General features: G+C 40.4%; 1 protein-coding gene across 1 annotated transcript in view; it reads right to left on the bottom strand.

Annotated features, from left to right (window-relative positions):
• The window catches only part of TM9SF2 (transmembrane 9 superfamily member 2), a 1342976-nt gene that overhangs the window by 857107 nt on the left and 470020 nt on the right, over positions 1-15849 (bottom strand). The window contains exon 9 of the mRNA XM_044071229.1: positions 5598-5706. Coding sequence (XP_043927164.1) covers positions 5598-5706 — 109 coding nt within the window. The remainder of the gene's footprint in view (positions 1-5597; positions 5707-15849) is intronic.

Consider the following 15849-nt stretch of genomic DNA (forward strand, 5'->3'; position numbering starts at 1 on the left):
AACAGTAGCAGAGGTGTATACTTTTTTACTCCATCTGTCTAATGCTCAGGAATCCCTATCTGAGGGAATGGGATTCTTAGAAGTTGCCTTAATTCCTTTAGGCCCTTGAGAAATAACCTCAGCGTCAGCAGTAGGATTTTTGAAGATAAATTTGTGTCAGGTTTCCTGGGAGCAGGAGGGAGGGTGTCAGGAGTCAAACTGGATTCCATGAAACATCATCCACAACATCCAGGACAAGAGGAATGGGCCAAGGGTTTGTGCTGTGGAAGATTTAAGAATTTCCTGAATTTCTTTTTATACTTAGGGTAGCCCTGACATTCCCACTGGAAATGCTCCCTTAATGTATGCAGGTTTCCCTACAGGAAAAGTCCTCAGATGGAGAAGCTGAAGGAATAGATTCCTCTGCATCAGAATCCCCATAAGCAGAAAGGGGTTGCATGTCTTCATATTCAGATGCATCAAAGTCATCAGACTCCTGTTCAGATAAAACTACTGGGGACTAATCTCTCTTTTGGAAGGGGTAGCTTAGCTTCCCCTGATCAGCATAATAAGGTCTTCTGCCATTTTAAGCATTTGAGACTGAGGCAAGGAAGCAGGTGCCTGAGATTGGGTTGTTGGTTTCTTGGGTGTGGTTCATACCCTGGGCCTTAGAAACTCAGCAGTTTTAGAAAGAACGGTAGACATGAAAGGAGTCTGTGTCGAGAAATGGTAGTGCGAAATACTTCCTCAGAAGCCGGTGCCTGCTCAGCGGCTCCGGACCCATTCAAGGTAGAGACATCCGCAGGATCCTTAGTCAATGAAGAGTTTTGCGGCATACCAAACTCCAAAAGGGTCTCGGTAGCGACCTGCGAATCCACAGAAGTGGGCATCAGGGTCTGTGAAAGCACCTCACTGAGGACCGGAGAACTGACTACTACTAGCTTAACGGAAGCGTTGTTGGTAGGTTTGGACCTGTGTGAACCATCTCTATCTTTATCCTTACTTTTTTTTGGAAGATCTGTTAATTCGAGGACTGAGAGCGAAAATATCTAGCTACAACAAGGGCCTGACGACGTATAGTTCTGGCACTGAACAAGGCACAAAAACAACAGTGAAGGATGTCGTGGTCTGGGCCTAAGCAAGTGACGCAGTAAGAAGGAAGGTCTCGGTGTGGTACTTGGTTTCCACAGGCGAGACAATTGTTAACTTTTTCTGACATCGGTTAGAGCAAGAAAAAAGGATCCCTAATGGGGTATTTAGTTTTAGAAGACTTCAGCTTCAATTTGGAAAACGAAACTCCGGTAGCGGCCGACCGGCACTCGTGCAAACTGCTTCAGGCTCCTCGGCAAGAAAAACTGATGTAATGGCATTGGCTGTCTTACTTTATACTACTGAAGACCTGACGTCAGTCCTGGAGCGACAGCAACAGATGCAGAAATACTAAGCCACTGGTATTTGGGCCGACTGAGGGCTACTCTAGCAGGGATAACCCAAATGTGAGGACTGCAATAGTGAAACACTAAGAACAACCAATGTCCCTCCTCCCAAACTGGAAAAGCTCATTCTGGAAATACAATGAGGCCAATCTGCCTTGCTAATGCAGTTCGCTACACAGTGGCCGTGCAAGACCTGCCAACACCTGCGACACCACCAAAGTAACTATAAAATAAAATGCTCTTTATAAAGCACTGTTTCTCGTACCTTAACAGATAAATAAATAGGCCACAGTACAAGTGTCATACAGGGTAGACAGATAGCATTCTTTATGCAACTCATCAATGAAACAGTACCCAGAAGACTGAGTGAAAGGAAACCATGGAAAAAAACGGACATCAACTAAAACTGATGCAAGAGTTTAAGATTATGTACAAATGTCACGGCATTCCCGAGATGCATCAAAAGATGAAACCTTCTGAATAAAATGACAGTATTCAGAAATTGCAAAAGCAGCAGACAGCCTGATGACTCACAGGCAAGTTATCTTCCTGTGCTACTTGTGATATGACCTGCAGGAAAGACAGAGTCAACTGGGGGACAGGATTAAGTAGTTGACATTCAGACGTCCTTCCCCAAGGGGAGAGAAGGATAAGCAGCAGCTTGAGATACCAGGCATGTTGCAAGTGACCAAAGGCTGATTAGGAATAGACAGATGCCCATTTGTGACAGCAAGGTGGGGGCCCCAAAAGCTGACGTCAGTGCATGTCACTTCTCAGATTACAAAGTTTGACCAGTCAACTGCAGTGTGATGGCTCCCTGCACTCGCCTATCTTATTTAATCTGGGTCCTTACTCTAGGACCTTTATGACTCGTTTAACAGTTCAGACAGTCCTCTGATAAGTAAGGAGGACTATCTGGTGAAGGGGCACTACCAGGATCATCTGAAAAGGAACTAGGATGCAAGACTGTAAGATCCCTCCTTTATCTGAAACAATGACGCATTAAATCAGCAAGTGTCATGGTGGGAGACAGAAAACACTGGTGCATATGTAGAATGCTCAGTAGTAAACATGTTAGCAGCTTATCAAGCCATTAAGACATGAAGTATTAACTTATTTATATCAATGCTACACCCAAGTAACTTAAAACACAACTGCATGCTATCAACTGAAATCTTACACAGTGCTGGACAAAGATGTCAATGGTACTTGCTCTGTAATTTATACAGTGTGAGGGCTAGTGAATGCTGGTATTATTGTTAATTGTGCAAATGAGCATAATTTTCATTTTACTGTAAATATATCTAAAACACTGCCCAGAATGAATTCTTGTTTGCACTTGCATGAAACCTCAAGTCTTGGCTAAATAAAACCATTGCTGACATGATCACTAATTACAGGGTTTACAACCACAGAAATAGGTTTTTGAAATTTTTACATTATATACAAGGCTAGGCATTTTGGCATCTTAATATATTACATTATTACTAGAAAAACTTGGAATGTATTGACTGTCATAGTAAAGAAGAGTTTTTGCTGAGCAGCAGTGCAGTTTGCATTTTGCATTTTTGTTTTAATAGAATGTAATGGTCACAATATACCTACATTTGGCTGGTTTCTGCTATTTAAACTTTACAAGCAAGGATTAGGGCTATGATGATGCAGTTAAGACTACCAGGTGGTGTACCTTGCCACAGTTAAAAGGATGAAGAAGTTAAACAACTGTATCTGTGGTGCAATGAAATAAGCTAAGATTGGATTCCAAGCCAGCCTAGGTGGAGGACTTGGTTAGGAAGATGGGGATTAACACACCTTAACCTAGCATTTTTATCTAACCTAGACTTCTGCTTTGCCTCACATAGAAATCAATTTCTGATATAGCCTGAAATTAACCTATGACATTGTTTTTATTTTTTATTTTTATTTTTACTCTTATTTTTATTGTATAAGTTTTTGTATATTTTTTATCTTGTTAAGTAGTAGTTAGTGGAGCTTTTCTCCTCGGGCCTCCACTGAAAATGGACTTGTATCCAGTTGGACTAGCCCGGTTAACAAATGTAAAATAAATAAATAAAATAAATAAATTAACAGCTGATACTGGCTTGCCTATACTGGTGAAGAGACAGCTATGGCCCAGTGAAGGAATTTCCTGTCCAAAAGGCCAAGAGAAGCCTTTAATGTTCCCCGGGACTCAGGAGCACAAACTGGGCCAAGGAGTACTTGTAACACCAATCCACCACTGCTACAGTGCAAAAGTGCATGCCTGCACTAGGCACCAGAAAAAAAAAAGGGAAGGCTGGAAGCACAGCGCAAACTTTCCTAGTCTCTCAGTGGATGGCAGATGTGATCTTAGTCCCTTGCCTTTTCTTACTGGCATCTTCTAATGCTGAAAGAGGAGGAATGAATCAAGGAACATGGTTCAACAGAGGGTCAAAAATAAGATTAAAAACTAGAATACCTTCAAGGAACGAACAGCACTTGCATCTCCAGATCCCAGAGACTAGAAAAGTATTTTTTCCATTTTAAAATGAAAATGTTTGTAAAAAGCACCATATATCAGCAGTGATGGTACATGCACATCTGCCAAGAGGAAATATCATAATAAAGAAAACAGACCCCAAAGGAAAAAAAAAAGCCCTGGTGAAAACAGTGGAGCACAACGTTAGTGGCATACAATGACAAAGAGTTAAACCAGCAATAAAGAATGAAAATTGTGAGAGAACATGAAAAACTGGACTAAACATGTAACTGGGTACTCGAATGAATGGAAGATTTAATTACTTTAAATCCAACAAAAGAAGATTGGAGGAGGCCAGAAAGTGCCCTATCAATATAATATGGTGCAGTTTAGACTCTGACAAGCGAAAGTACCAAGTTAAAATCAAAATATGCTGAACTGGAAGGAAAATAGGAATTACAAGAAAAGCTAACAGCTGTACAGGACAGAACCTTAAGTGAATATTTTGCTTCTAAGGCGTAACAGAGAAGTAGGCATATACTGTTCATACATCTGGGCTTATAGGGAAAGGGAGCAGCATATGGCTGCACAGTCACCTTGTCTTTTCTGGAGAAGTGAAAACATTAGACAATCTGTGCATACAACAGGAATCATGAAGTACAATAGACCATTCATTTTTACCAGTTGAAATCACTTTCTATTGGGATGCTGGAGCTGCTTGCTTTAGTAAAAGGAAGCTTTGCTTCAGCATACCTGTAACATGAACGAGTTCTGGGATAAAGTGCTGGAAGCTGATAATATTTCTGCCTACAGAGAAGCAGACACAGGCAGGAAAAACAGACATTAGGCCTAGAGGAGTGGGAAACCACTTCACAGATTACATGTCCTTGGGCTTACAAGATACAAAAAGCAACCACACTTCTTGCTCCTTGGTTTTATCTTTCATAATGTTCTTTTCACCTTCAAGTATTTTTTTGGTGGTGATGATCCTTTTTAGGACTTCTTGGAAGGCAGAGACCCCTTCCTTCTGCCATAAGATGGCTGTTCCAGTTTAGACACTTGCATGAAAGTGGTCCAGTGTTTTTTTTTCTTTTTCAATCCAGTCTACAAGGTATTTATCCTAGCAATCTGACTAAAGACTGAAAATACTGACTGATGGACTACTACTGGAAATCAAATGCAAACACAACTGCAGAGCACAACCTGAATATGGCATCAGTCAATGCTCCCTTTATACTACCAATGTCCTGGTGCCAGAAGCTGGGTGTTGGCAAAAGTGCTAGGAGGGGGGAAGAGTTTTTGGAAGACTGGCCATCTATCAGCTACCAGCACTGCAGGATATCACAGAACCATGAATACTAACAATGAATATCAGAGAGTCTCTTCTGAAATCACTCTCTAACAAAAAACAGTTAACCTAGCAATGTAAAGTGTTCTCCAATGGAGGCCATTTGGAAGAGTTCTGTACACTGGATCTCTGGAGATGAGCATCCATAAACCTTCTCATCACAATGCAGCATACTCCTGTGGCAAAAAAGAATTGAATACGGCAAGGTCTAACTGGGCTGAGTACTTGCATCAGAGAGGAGCCACTGCTGAGATACTCGTATTGCTCTGAGAATTTTCCATGTACAATAAATACTACTGTAACAGTATTCAGCCCTTAAGAACAAGAACTACTTCATTAGGTGTCATTTAGTGAAACATCTAAAACCACTACTTACAGCCGAATCCATCTGGTTGTATCTTGCAATGTCTTTATGCAGCGTCCGTAGCATGATCATTGCTACCATACCAGACAAAAACAGGACAATTACCAGAGAATTCATGATACTGCAAAGACAGTTACAAAAAGAAAAAATATTACATACTGTGTATTTCTTCAAAGACAAATGTATAAATACTACGAAATGCAAGACAATCTGTCAATTAAAACATAAAAGCTACACAAACGTACCTCCTGCAGTGATCAGAAACATCACAACCTTTGAATCAGTCTAGAGAGGTCATACAGAACTTTGTCCACCTTGCATTTTTTTCAATTTTGTGTTGCAATCGGCCACAAAAATCAAATGATTTTCTATATTTCATTCAACATTACTGTTCAAATATGAATTCTGGATGTAATATAACCAAAACAGCCCAATAGACATTTTTTCCCAAATCATGGTTTTCAAAAGTATTTTTCATTAAAATGCTCCATACATACAAGTTAGTGTGATTAAAAAAACATTCACTTGAGAAATAGTTTATTTATTCTACCTGCTTTGTAACAGAGAACATTTGAGAAAGCCAACCCACTTAGTTTCTTAACACTGAATTATCTTCTGTTCCTCCTTTCTCCCTTTCCACTTAAAAAAAAAAATTCTAAGCTCGTTTCCTGCCTTTCCTGTAACTAGTGTAATCTAGATACAGACTTGCTGTATCCAGGACTGTCTGCAAGCTTCTGAGCCCCCAAACCTTTCTGAGTTGTAGAGAAGCCTTACAGCTTTATCAGTGGGAGTGGTAAGCACTTGGTAGCCTATCTATCACAACAGAAGTGGTTTCTGGCCCAGAAATTGTAGTATATTAGCCGTTGGACAGTTTTTCCATCTCTTTCAACTTTCTGGTTTAAAAGCCCACATTTGCGCTTTCCCCACCTTTCCTGTAGCTAGTCTAGCCCACATACAGATTTGCTGTATCCAGGACTGCATGTAAACTTCTGAGCATATCAAGCCTTTCTGTGTTGGAGGGAAGCCTTCTAGCTTATTAGCGAGAGTGGTAAGCATTAGGCAGTCTATGTACCACAAGATGAGTGGTTTCTGGCCCAGAAATTGTAGTGAATTGGTAGTTTGTGCAGTTTTTCCATCCCTTTCAACTTTCAAGTTTAAAAGCCCACGTTTGCACTTGTTTCCCGCCTTTCCTTTAACTAGTCTAGTCCAGATACACATTTGCTGTATGCAGGACAGTTTGTAAGCTTTTGAGCTGTGCCAAAGTCTGCTCTTCAATCTTTCCCTTAGATCTACTAGTTCTCTCCTCTTATTTATTTTACTTATTTACTGACATTTGCCCGCTCCTGCGCTTTTACTAGCTTATTAGTCTAGCACTTTACCAGACTTCTTTCAGCAATTATTGTAGCACACAAAAGTGCTACCAGCACTAAATGTTATACAAGGAAACAGCTCCAGTACTTATTAATGCCCACCCCTCCAGGCATGTCTAGAGGTCAGTTCCCTGTACTTTCTCCTATTAACCTGGTGAACTTGGGCATACTGAGGCAATGCAGCAACTGCCTCATGTTCACTGACAACCCTCTCCTCTTACCTCCCAACACACAAACTTGCGAGAGATGTACTAATATAGTCAAATTGGAAGCCACGCACTCTCCAGCCAAGACCAGAAACTATGGTCAAGAGGAGAAGGTCAAAACTTGCACCACACCACATGTAACACATAGCCCTCCAGAAAGTACAGCTGTGTACACTTACCACAAATGTAAATGTTCGAGTGCATTCACTGTTGCAGTCATTACATTGGGGTAATCTGTTGCCCTCAGTCGGCCTGAATAAGAAAGTCTTGGGTCGTGCGTTGGTTGCAGTCTCCTCTTCCATGACGTCAGGTCATCAGGGGTATAAAACATGCAGCAGATGCCATTTTAATCAGTTTTTCTTTTCCCAGATGTCAGGCGCCCCCCAAATGGGGAGCAAAAAAAAAAAAAAAAAAAAAAAAAAAAATACATACATATATATATATATACACACATATGTAATTTACAACACAAAGTTTACCTCCAACTATACCAAAAAGGATTTTGAGCATAGTGAAGGAAAGAAGAGGCATAATAACAGAGAAGAAAGGGGGCTGGTGGGTGGTAACCTGGACTGCAACAGTGAATACACTCGAGCATCTACATTTATGGTAAGTGTACACAACTGTATTATGTTCTTAGTGTTTCACTGTTGCAGTCATTACATTTGGGTAGAATCTGGGGGGATAGAATTAAATATCCTACTCTGTGCGTGGCTGCTGAGCGTTCCCTGGCCTCTACATTAGTTTTTAAATTTGAGCATACTTCTATTACCTAATTCGTCTACCTCCTTCTGTGCCTCACTGGACTCCAAACACCAACTTTAGTCACCTACCTAACCCTGCTTGTGCAGCTCCTCACCTGGGTAACCAAAGTACCCCCCCCCCGGATTGAAAGCAAAGCTAAACTAAGATTGTATGTCAAACAATAATATTATATCTAAACACTTGTTAGTGCTGTGATACTTGCTAGGTGTCCTATTTAAACTGCCGTATCAGCCAGCAGCCATACCCCCCACCCCACTTGCCTTTCTTATACTCCCATTCACTCTTTCCCTAGTCATCCCAGCCTTCCCAGGATTTCTAATTTCCTCAAGCCTTTCCCTTCAAAATTACTTTTTCTTTCTTCTACTTCCACCCATCTACTGTAGTCTCCACTCGGTGTAATTACAGGTTTTGACGATTAGATGGCTGTCTTTACCCACTTCTAATTTCACTCAATTCTCTACTTCCCTCTCATTAACTATTTTACTCCAATTCACTCTTACTGCTCTACCTTCCACTTAATATAGTCTTATAACCCCTAGTATCTAGCCCTCTTCCTCTTCTTCTCTAGCCCTATACAAGCCCTTATTCTCCCTCTGCCTTTTAAATTTTCCTTTCCTTCTCTCACTACCACTGCCTTTTTTCTTACCTTCCCTTGGTCTTACCTTCTTCTCTACTGATTGTTTTTTTTCTCCCTGCTAGTACCTTCCTCTGGGTCCTCTCCTTGATACTCTACCTATCCTGCACTCACTATCCTATCTCCCTCCCTTCTTTCAATATACACCCTTACAGTTTACTCTCCCTATTCATTCCTCAGGGTACTAACCCCGTTTCTGTGCTCAGTATACACAAGTTATATTGACCTACTCTTTTATCTTCTATTATTTCATTCCTCAGGGTACTAACCCTGTTTCTGTGCCCAGTATACACAAGTTATACTGACCTCCTCTTCTACCTATTTTTTTTTTTACTTTTCTCCATCTCCCTCCACTCCCCATACTACCTCCTCGATTCTTTACAAGCTGACCTGACCCGCCTCCTCTCATCCTTTATTAGATCTATTGTTTCTATCTCCCTCCTTTGGCATCCCTTTCTATCCTGCACCCCCTCGCCAGCCTAGTCTTCCGATCTGCATCCGCTTTTCACCACTTTACTCCTCCCCCGTACCTTCCTACATCCGCTCTAAACCTATTACATGGAACTAGCTCCCTGGAGGTGCCATCTTTAAATCTCCTACTCTGAGCGTGGCTGCTGAGCGTTCCCTGGCCTCTACATTAGTTTTTAAATGTAAGTGTATTACAGATTTTATTTGTTCTGTGCAACTTAAAGTATTGTTATGCCATGTTCTTTGGTTACTGCTTTTTCTTTTCTACAAGATAGTTTAACGAACTGTAATGCTTCACAATACAGCCGTTTAGGAACCTTGTAAATTATCTATTCTGTTGCGCTCACAGTGGCTCCTTAACTGACTCGGTGATAAGCCAGGAACCTGCCCAGCACTTCAAGCAGCTTGGTTCTTGTTTCGCTTGTCTATCTGTACTCAACAGACTATAATTTAGGTTGTCCAAACTATTTGTTTAACTTACATCATTCAAAGGTGCCTAGAAACCGGATCCGACTCTACTCAGCTACCTAACAGCAAGTGCTATCTTCCAACCTAAGCTTGCTTAGGTTTTATAGTCCCCCACACCCTTTCTAATGGCTGCAGTGTAGACTATATACTCCAGTGCAGTTTTTAAGTTGCAACTTCAGTTGCAGGACTGCCCTGCTGTAAAAAGGGAAATTATTGTTGATTTTGCTCTTTAAACTGCTTGGTTCTTGTGTCGCCTGGTTATTTTGATGAAATAGACTGTAATTTAGGTCGTTCAAATTATTTTGCTTATCTTGTACCTTTCAAAGGTGCCTAGAAACTGCATCAGACTCTACAATCCAACAGCATGTGCTGTCTTACAACCTAGGCTTGCTTATGTTTCTAGTCCCCCTCCCGCTTCCAAACGGCCGTAGTGTTGTTTATATACTCCAGTGCAGTTTACAGTCATAACTTCAGTTGCAGGACTATCCTGCTGTTAAAAGAAGACTTCTCAATGATTTTTGCTGAGGTTTTTACAGTTCACCCGTGCTAATTAAGAAGCAGTAGTGGGTATAGTACTCCGGTGCACTTTATAGTCACAGGACTGCCAAACTGTTAAAAGAAAACTAATAAACAAGTAAACTAAACATATGACCTTGCTGGGGTTTTACACACACCTTGTGCTTATACGGCCGGAGCCTGTAAGTAGTACTCCGGTGCAGTCTTTATAGCCATTTTGTGGCAGGACTCCCTTTCTGACAAGAAAAAAGAAATTTATAACCTTGCCGAGCTTTTACAATTACCCCGGCCTTACAAACAACAGTAGCGTGTTTGGCATTCTGGCAAAGCTTTCAGTATCTATTCTAGTCGCAGGATAGCTACCCTGTCAAAAGAAAATGAAATAATCTACCTATTGGTATTCTGTTTTTCTGTTTTGTGCCTAGTATCTTGAAGGAATTTTGCTTGATGCTATAAAAGAGCAAAATGTTTTATTTTCTTTGTTCACTGAACTCTGGCTATAGTTGTATTGGCGCAAGCTGCTGAATTAGAGCTAAATGTTTTTTTACTGCTCATAGAACTCTGGACACAATGTTTTAGACTATAACTGTCACATTTTTAGTTAGAAAACTTAATACTAGCTTATTTTCTTTTAAATTACTTGTTCCAATGCTTACATATAGCTGCTCTAGTCTAGTTTATAGATTGATACGAAATACAAAAGTTGAATGCTCTAGTGCTAATGCCTAGTTTCAGATGTTACTACACCTGTTGCTGATATGTTGTGAACAAGCTCATGTGTGTCTCTTAATTGTACTGTTTAACTTATTTCTCTCCTGTTACATACCTAGTATCCTTTATAACTTTCTTCTCCCTTTTTTTTCTTCAGTTGAGCACACTTCTATTACCTAATTCCTCTACCTCCGGCTGTACCTTACTGGACTCCAAAGACTAACTTTAGTCACCTACCTAACCCTGCTTGTGCAGCTCCTCACCTGGGTAACCAAAGTACCCCTCCGGATTGAAAGCTAAGCTGAACTAAGATTGCATGTCAAATAATATTATATCTTCCCCTAAATGCACTTGTTAGTGTTGTGATACTTGCTAGGTGTCCTATTTAAACTGCCATATCAGCCAGCAGCCATACCCCCCCTCTGCTTGCCTTTCTTATATTCCCATTCACTCTTTCCCTAGTCATCCTAGCCTTCCCAGGATTTCCTCAAGCCTTTCCCTTCAAAATTACTTTTTTTTTCTTCTACTTCCACCCATCTATTGTAGTTTCCACTTGGTGTAATTACAGGTTTTGACTACTAGACGGCTGTCTTTACCCACTTCTAATTTCACTCACTTCTCTACTTTCCTCTCATTAACTATTTTACTCCAATTCACTCTTACTGCTCTACCTTCCACTTACTATAGTCTTATAACCCTAGTATCTAGCCCTCTTCCTCTTCTTCTCTAGCCCTATACAAGCCCTTACTCTCCCTCTGCCTTTTAATTTTTCCTTTCCTTCTCTCACTACCACTGCCTTTTTTCTTACCTTCCCTTGGTCTTACTTTCTTCTCTACCGATTTTTTTTCTCCCTGCTAGTACCTTCCTCTGGGTCTGCCCCACTCCATTCTACCTGCGGGCTCACTCCGTTCCCCCCTGCCCCCAATTGCCACCCACCCCCAGTAGTCCTAACAATATACCACTGTAACCACTCCCCCTCCCATTATTAACCTCTTTACTCATTAACTTACCAACCACACCCCCTAATTTACAACTCCTTAATTAAACTAACCATCTTCCTTGGCCTACTCCCACTCATCCCTACACCTCATCCTGTACCAATTCTTTTCTATAGCACTCTCTTCCTAACTTTCTTGTCCTACTCCCTCCCTACATCTCATCCTGTACTAAAATTTTATTTATAACACTCTCTTACAACCAATTTTTTTACATAGACACTTCATCCCTACTCAACCTCCTATAACACTCTCCTTTTACTTACAACACTCCCTCTAACAGCCTACCCTCACCACTTATCTACACATCCCTATAGACCCAACACACAAATATATACTCACAAACATCCTACTCTTGACTACAACTCTTGCTTCTCTTACTATACCATACAGTCTAACCTTCCTCGAACATTCTTTTGTTCTTGACCACCACTACCATCAAACTCTACCATCTTCTTTATTCTACCCCCTCAACCACAGTAATGTAACCTCCACCTCTAGCTATATATTACCAAAATATCATAGAGCTATCCATCTTACTTGCTCCCTTATGAAAAAAAACACATAATTGACAAATTCCTTAAATTTGTAGAATATCCTTATCTACACCCCCTATTAGATGGTGATATTCACCCAAACCCTGGTCCTATTATTGAAAATGCCAATAACCTACAAATCCAAACAGTGCCTGTTATCACTACCTTATCTAAATCACCTAACTCCCTCCTCATAGCTCACCTTGACATTCGTTGAATAAACAAAATAACCCACGTACATGCAATCTTAGATGTTCACTCATTTGATATTCTTTGTATTAGAGGCATGGCTAAAGCTCTCAACTCTGGACCAGGAGATTACCCCTCCTGGTTATAACATCCTAAGATGTGACCGTAAAACCAAAAAGGGTGGAGGTATAGCCATTTTCTACAAATCTAAACTCCAAGTATCACCCTTCAATATACTCCTACCTCCAGACTAATTCAGAAACCCTTACTGCCAAACTTCAAATCAACTACTCCAAATATATCTATCTAATTTGCACATATCTCCCCCCTGGAAATAATACCAATACTCTTAAAAACATACTTGGTTACCTCTCTACCCATCTACCTCAGGAGACCATAGTATTAGAAGACTTTAATATAGACTGGGTTACCTGCAGTTCCCCTAATCCAACTAACCACATAAATCTTTATGGATTCTCACAAATTATAACCACTCCAACTAGAATCCATAAGCCAAGCAGTAAAGCAACCACCCTAGACTGGATCCTTAACAGCCACCTTGAACCCTTCCTGACGATATCAGTGATCACATGCTAACCTACATTATCAAAAAAAAAAAAAAAAAAAAAAAAAAAGAGTCCATATCCCAACTAGTAAAAACTTTAAAATCTCTCGCTCCAAAAAGTTTTTTAATCCAGAGAGCTTCCGAAATGAACTGAAAGCATGTGACTGGTCACCAATGTCTCATCTTCAACTTGATGAAGCAGTGAACCTATTTTAACATTAAATTTCTTCAAATCCTAGACTGCCACGCCGCTTTATCGCTCTTCATGTATTAAAACCAAAATTGCCCCCTGGCTCACAAAACAAACTAGGCAAAACATCCTCCTTAGAAATAAAATCTGGGCAAAATGGAGAACCTCCAAATGTCCATCGGATCACCTTTACTTTAAACAGTTAAGAAATGCCACCAAGAAAGCTATTCTTAGAGACAAAAAAGAGTATTTCCCTCACCTCCAACAAACCCATCCACAAAAATTCTGGTCAAGTATAAACAAACTTCTTCAGCCAGGACACTCAACTCCTGCCCCGGCAGGATTCAACCAAAATAACGCCAACCAGATTCCAGACGCCTTTAATACCTACTTTACTGAAGCCATTCAAACCCTAGCCAATACTCTGCCACCAATGACCACTTGCCCATTAAATTCCTCTAGGACTCCTTCTCTTACCTTTCAAATACAACCTGTACCTACAGCCCTAATCTGTAATCTCCTTCAAAAACTAAAACCTTGCACCCCACCCATCTGCTGACCGTCTGCCAGCTGAATACCTGCAAACTGCAGCAAATGCCATAGCCTACCCCATCTCCATCCTTATCAATAGAACTATTTTAGAAAGCAAGATTCCTGCTATATGGAAAGTATCCCACATCATCCCATTACATAAAGGTGGGTCCATCTACTGAGCTCACCAACTTTTGGCCTATTGCCTTACTCTCTCCAATAGCTAAGATAATGGAAAAATACATTCACAGACAACTACTTGACCACCTTCTCCAAAATAACCTACTTACCAACTGCCAACATGGCTTCAGGCCATTCCATAGCACAACCACTGCCCTGTTGTCCTTTTCCGACTTCATAAACAAAAATCGTAACACTTTCTCCTCTGCACTATTTATTGACCTTTCAAAAGCCTTTGATATGGTAAACCACAACATACTTAGACATACTAAAAGCCCAATCACTTGACCCACATGCATTACAATGGTTTAAGTCCTACCTGGAAAAGAGACAGCAAGCAGTACCTTTGGGATAATAATCTTTCTATATCCCTCCCAGAGAATATTGGAGTACCCCAAGGCTCCATCTTAGGACCCCTACTCTTTTCTTTATTTATTAACAATCTTCATACCCAAATTCCTCAACCCACCTGCATACAATATGCAGATGACTCTAATTTGTTCAGCCAAGACCATAACCTCTCTCCAATCCCTCACTCAAACTGTATTCAACAGTGTTGAAAATTGGTTCACACAACACTGCCTCCTCCTGAACCCCAAAACAAAAACAAAATTATTGCTCTTTGCTCCAACTCTAAAATCACCTCAACTGTACTTCACAATAACCTCAAACAATGGTACTAACATAACCCGACACTACAACCAGTCTACTAGGAGTAACAATTGATAACCTTAGCTATGATGACAACATTAATTCTACAATAAAGTCTGCTAACAAAAAACTAGGCACCCTTTACAGAATCAAACCCTTCCTCACCCCATCAGCCAGAATGGCTATTGCCCAGACCCACCTAATCTCTACCCTGTTCTATGCTTCTGCGATATATACCAATCTATACAAGAACAACCTTACCAAACTTTCCACCAGTTATAATAATATAGCCAGATTTGCCACTGGTACCCCATTTAGAACTAATCAATGTGTCAACCTTAAACAACTGGGATGGCTAGAACTGCAAAATCAACTACTTTGTCAACAGCTAGTTATCACCCAAAAGATCCTTTATTACCATAACAATACCCCTATCCTCACTAATCTGATCACACCATACAAAAATCTTGAAACACTACGCTCAGCTAATAAGCTCCTTGTTGCCACTACTAAGTCAAAAAACAAAGCTGGGGACTCACTTTTCTCCAACACAGTAGGTAAAAACTGGAACCAGCTTCCTACTGAACTATCCACCCTTGCTTCAACTTTCCGATTTAAAAAACATCTTAAAGAACATCTTAAATCTCACTGGCTTTGTCCATGCTCTAACCCCGACTGACATCTTATTCCCCTTCTTGCTCTCTCTACACTTCTCTTCCATACTATTCTTTGATGCTTACCTCTGTAATCTATATAAAAAAAATTATATATTATTGTCTTTCTCTGTTATTGGATATTAACTTCAACTTACTAAATGACTTATTACTATTTTTGTTCTTACCAACACAGCCAATGTACTGTAACTTACTTGACTAATCACTATATATTGTATTCTTTGTCACTGCTAGTGCTTGGAGCTTTTCTCCCCGGGTCTCTACTAAAAATGGACATATATCCAGTTAGACTAGCCCAGTCAACAAATGTAAAATAAATAAAAAATAAATACAATATAAATTATACAGCATTAGGAGCGGCTATAAGGCCCTGCAGGACAGCAGTGGCAAAGCCTGCCCTGGATTTAGAAAAGAGAGGTAAATGGTAATGTTTTGTGAATGTATGAAATGAGCTCCAAGTAGCAGCTTCTAGAATGTCTCTGGTAGGAACCCCAATGAGAAAAGCTGCAGAAGTAGACGCAGCCCTGGTGGAATGGGATCGGATCTCCTTGGGGACAGGTTTACCATGGTGCATGTAGCAAAAACGAATACAATGGCTCATCTATTTTGAAATAG

This window comes from Protopterus annectens, chromosome 5.part0 (genome assembly GCF_019279795.1).
Source record: "Protopterus annectens isolate FY-2018-M chromosome 5.part0, PAN1.0, whole genome shotgun sequence".
Taxonomy (NCBI): Eukaryota; Metazoa; Chordata; order Ceratodontiformes; family Protopteridae; genus Protopterus; species Protopterus annectens.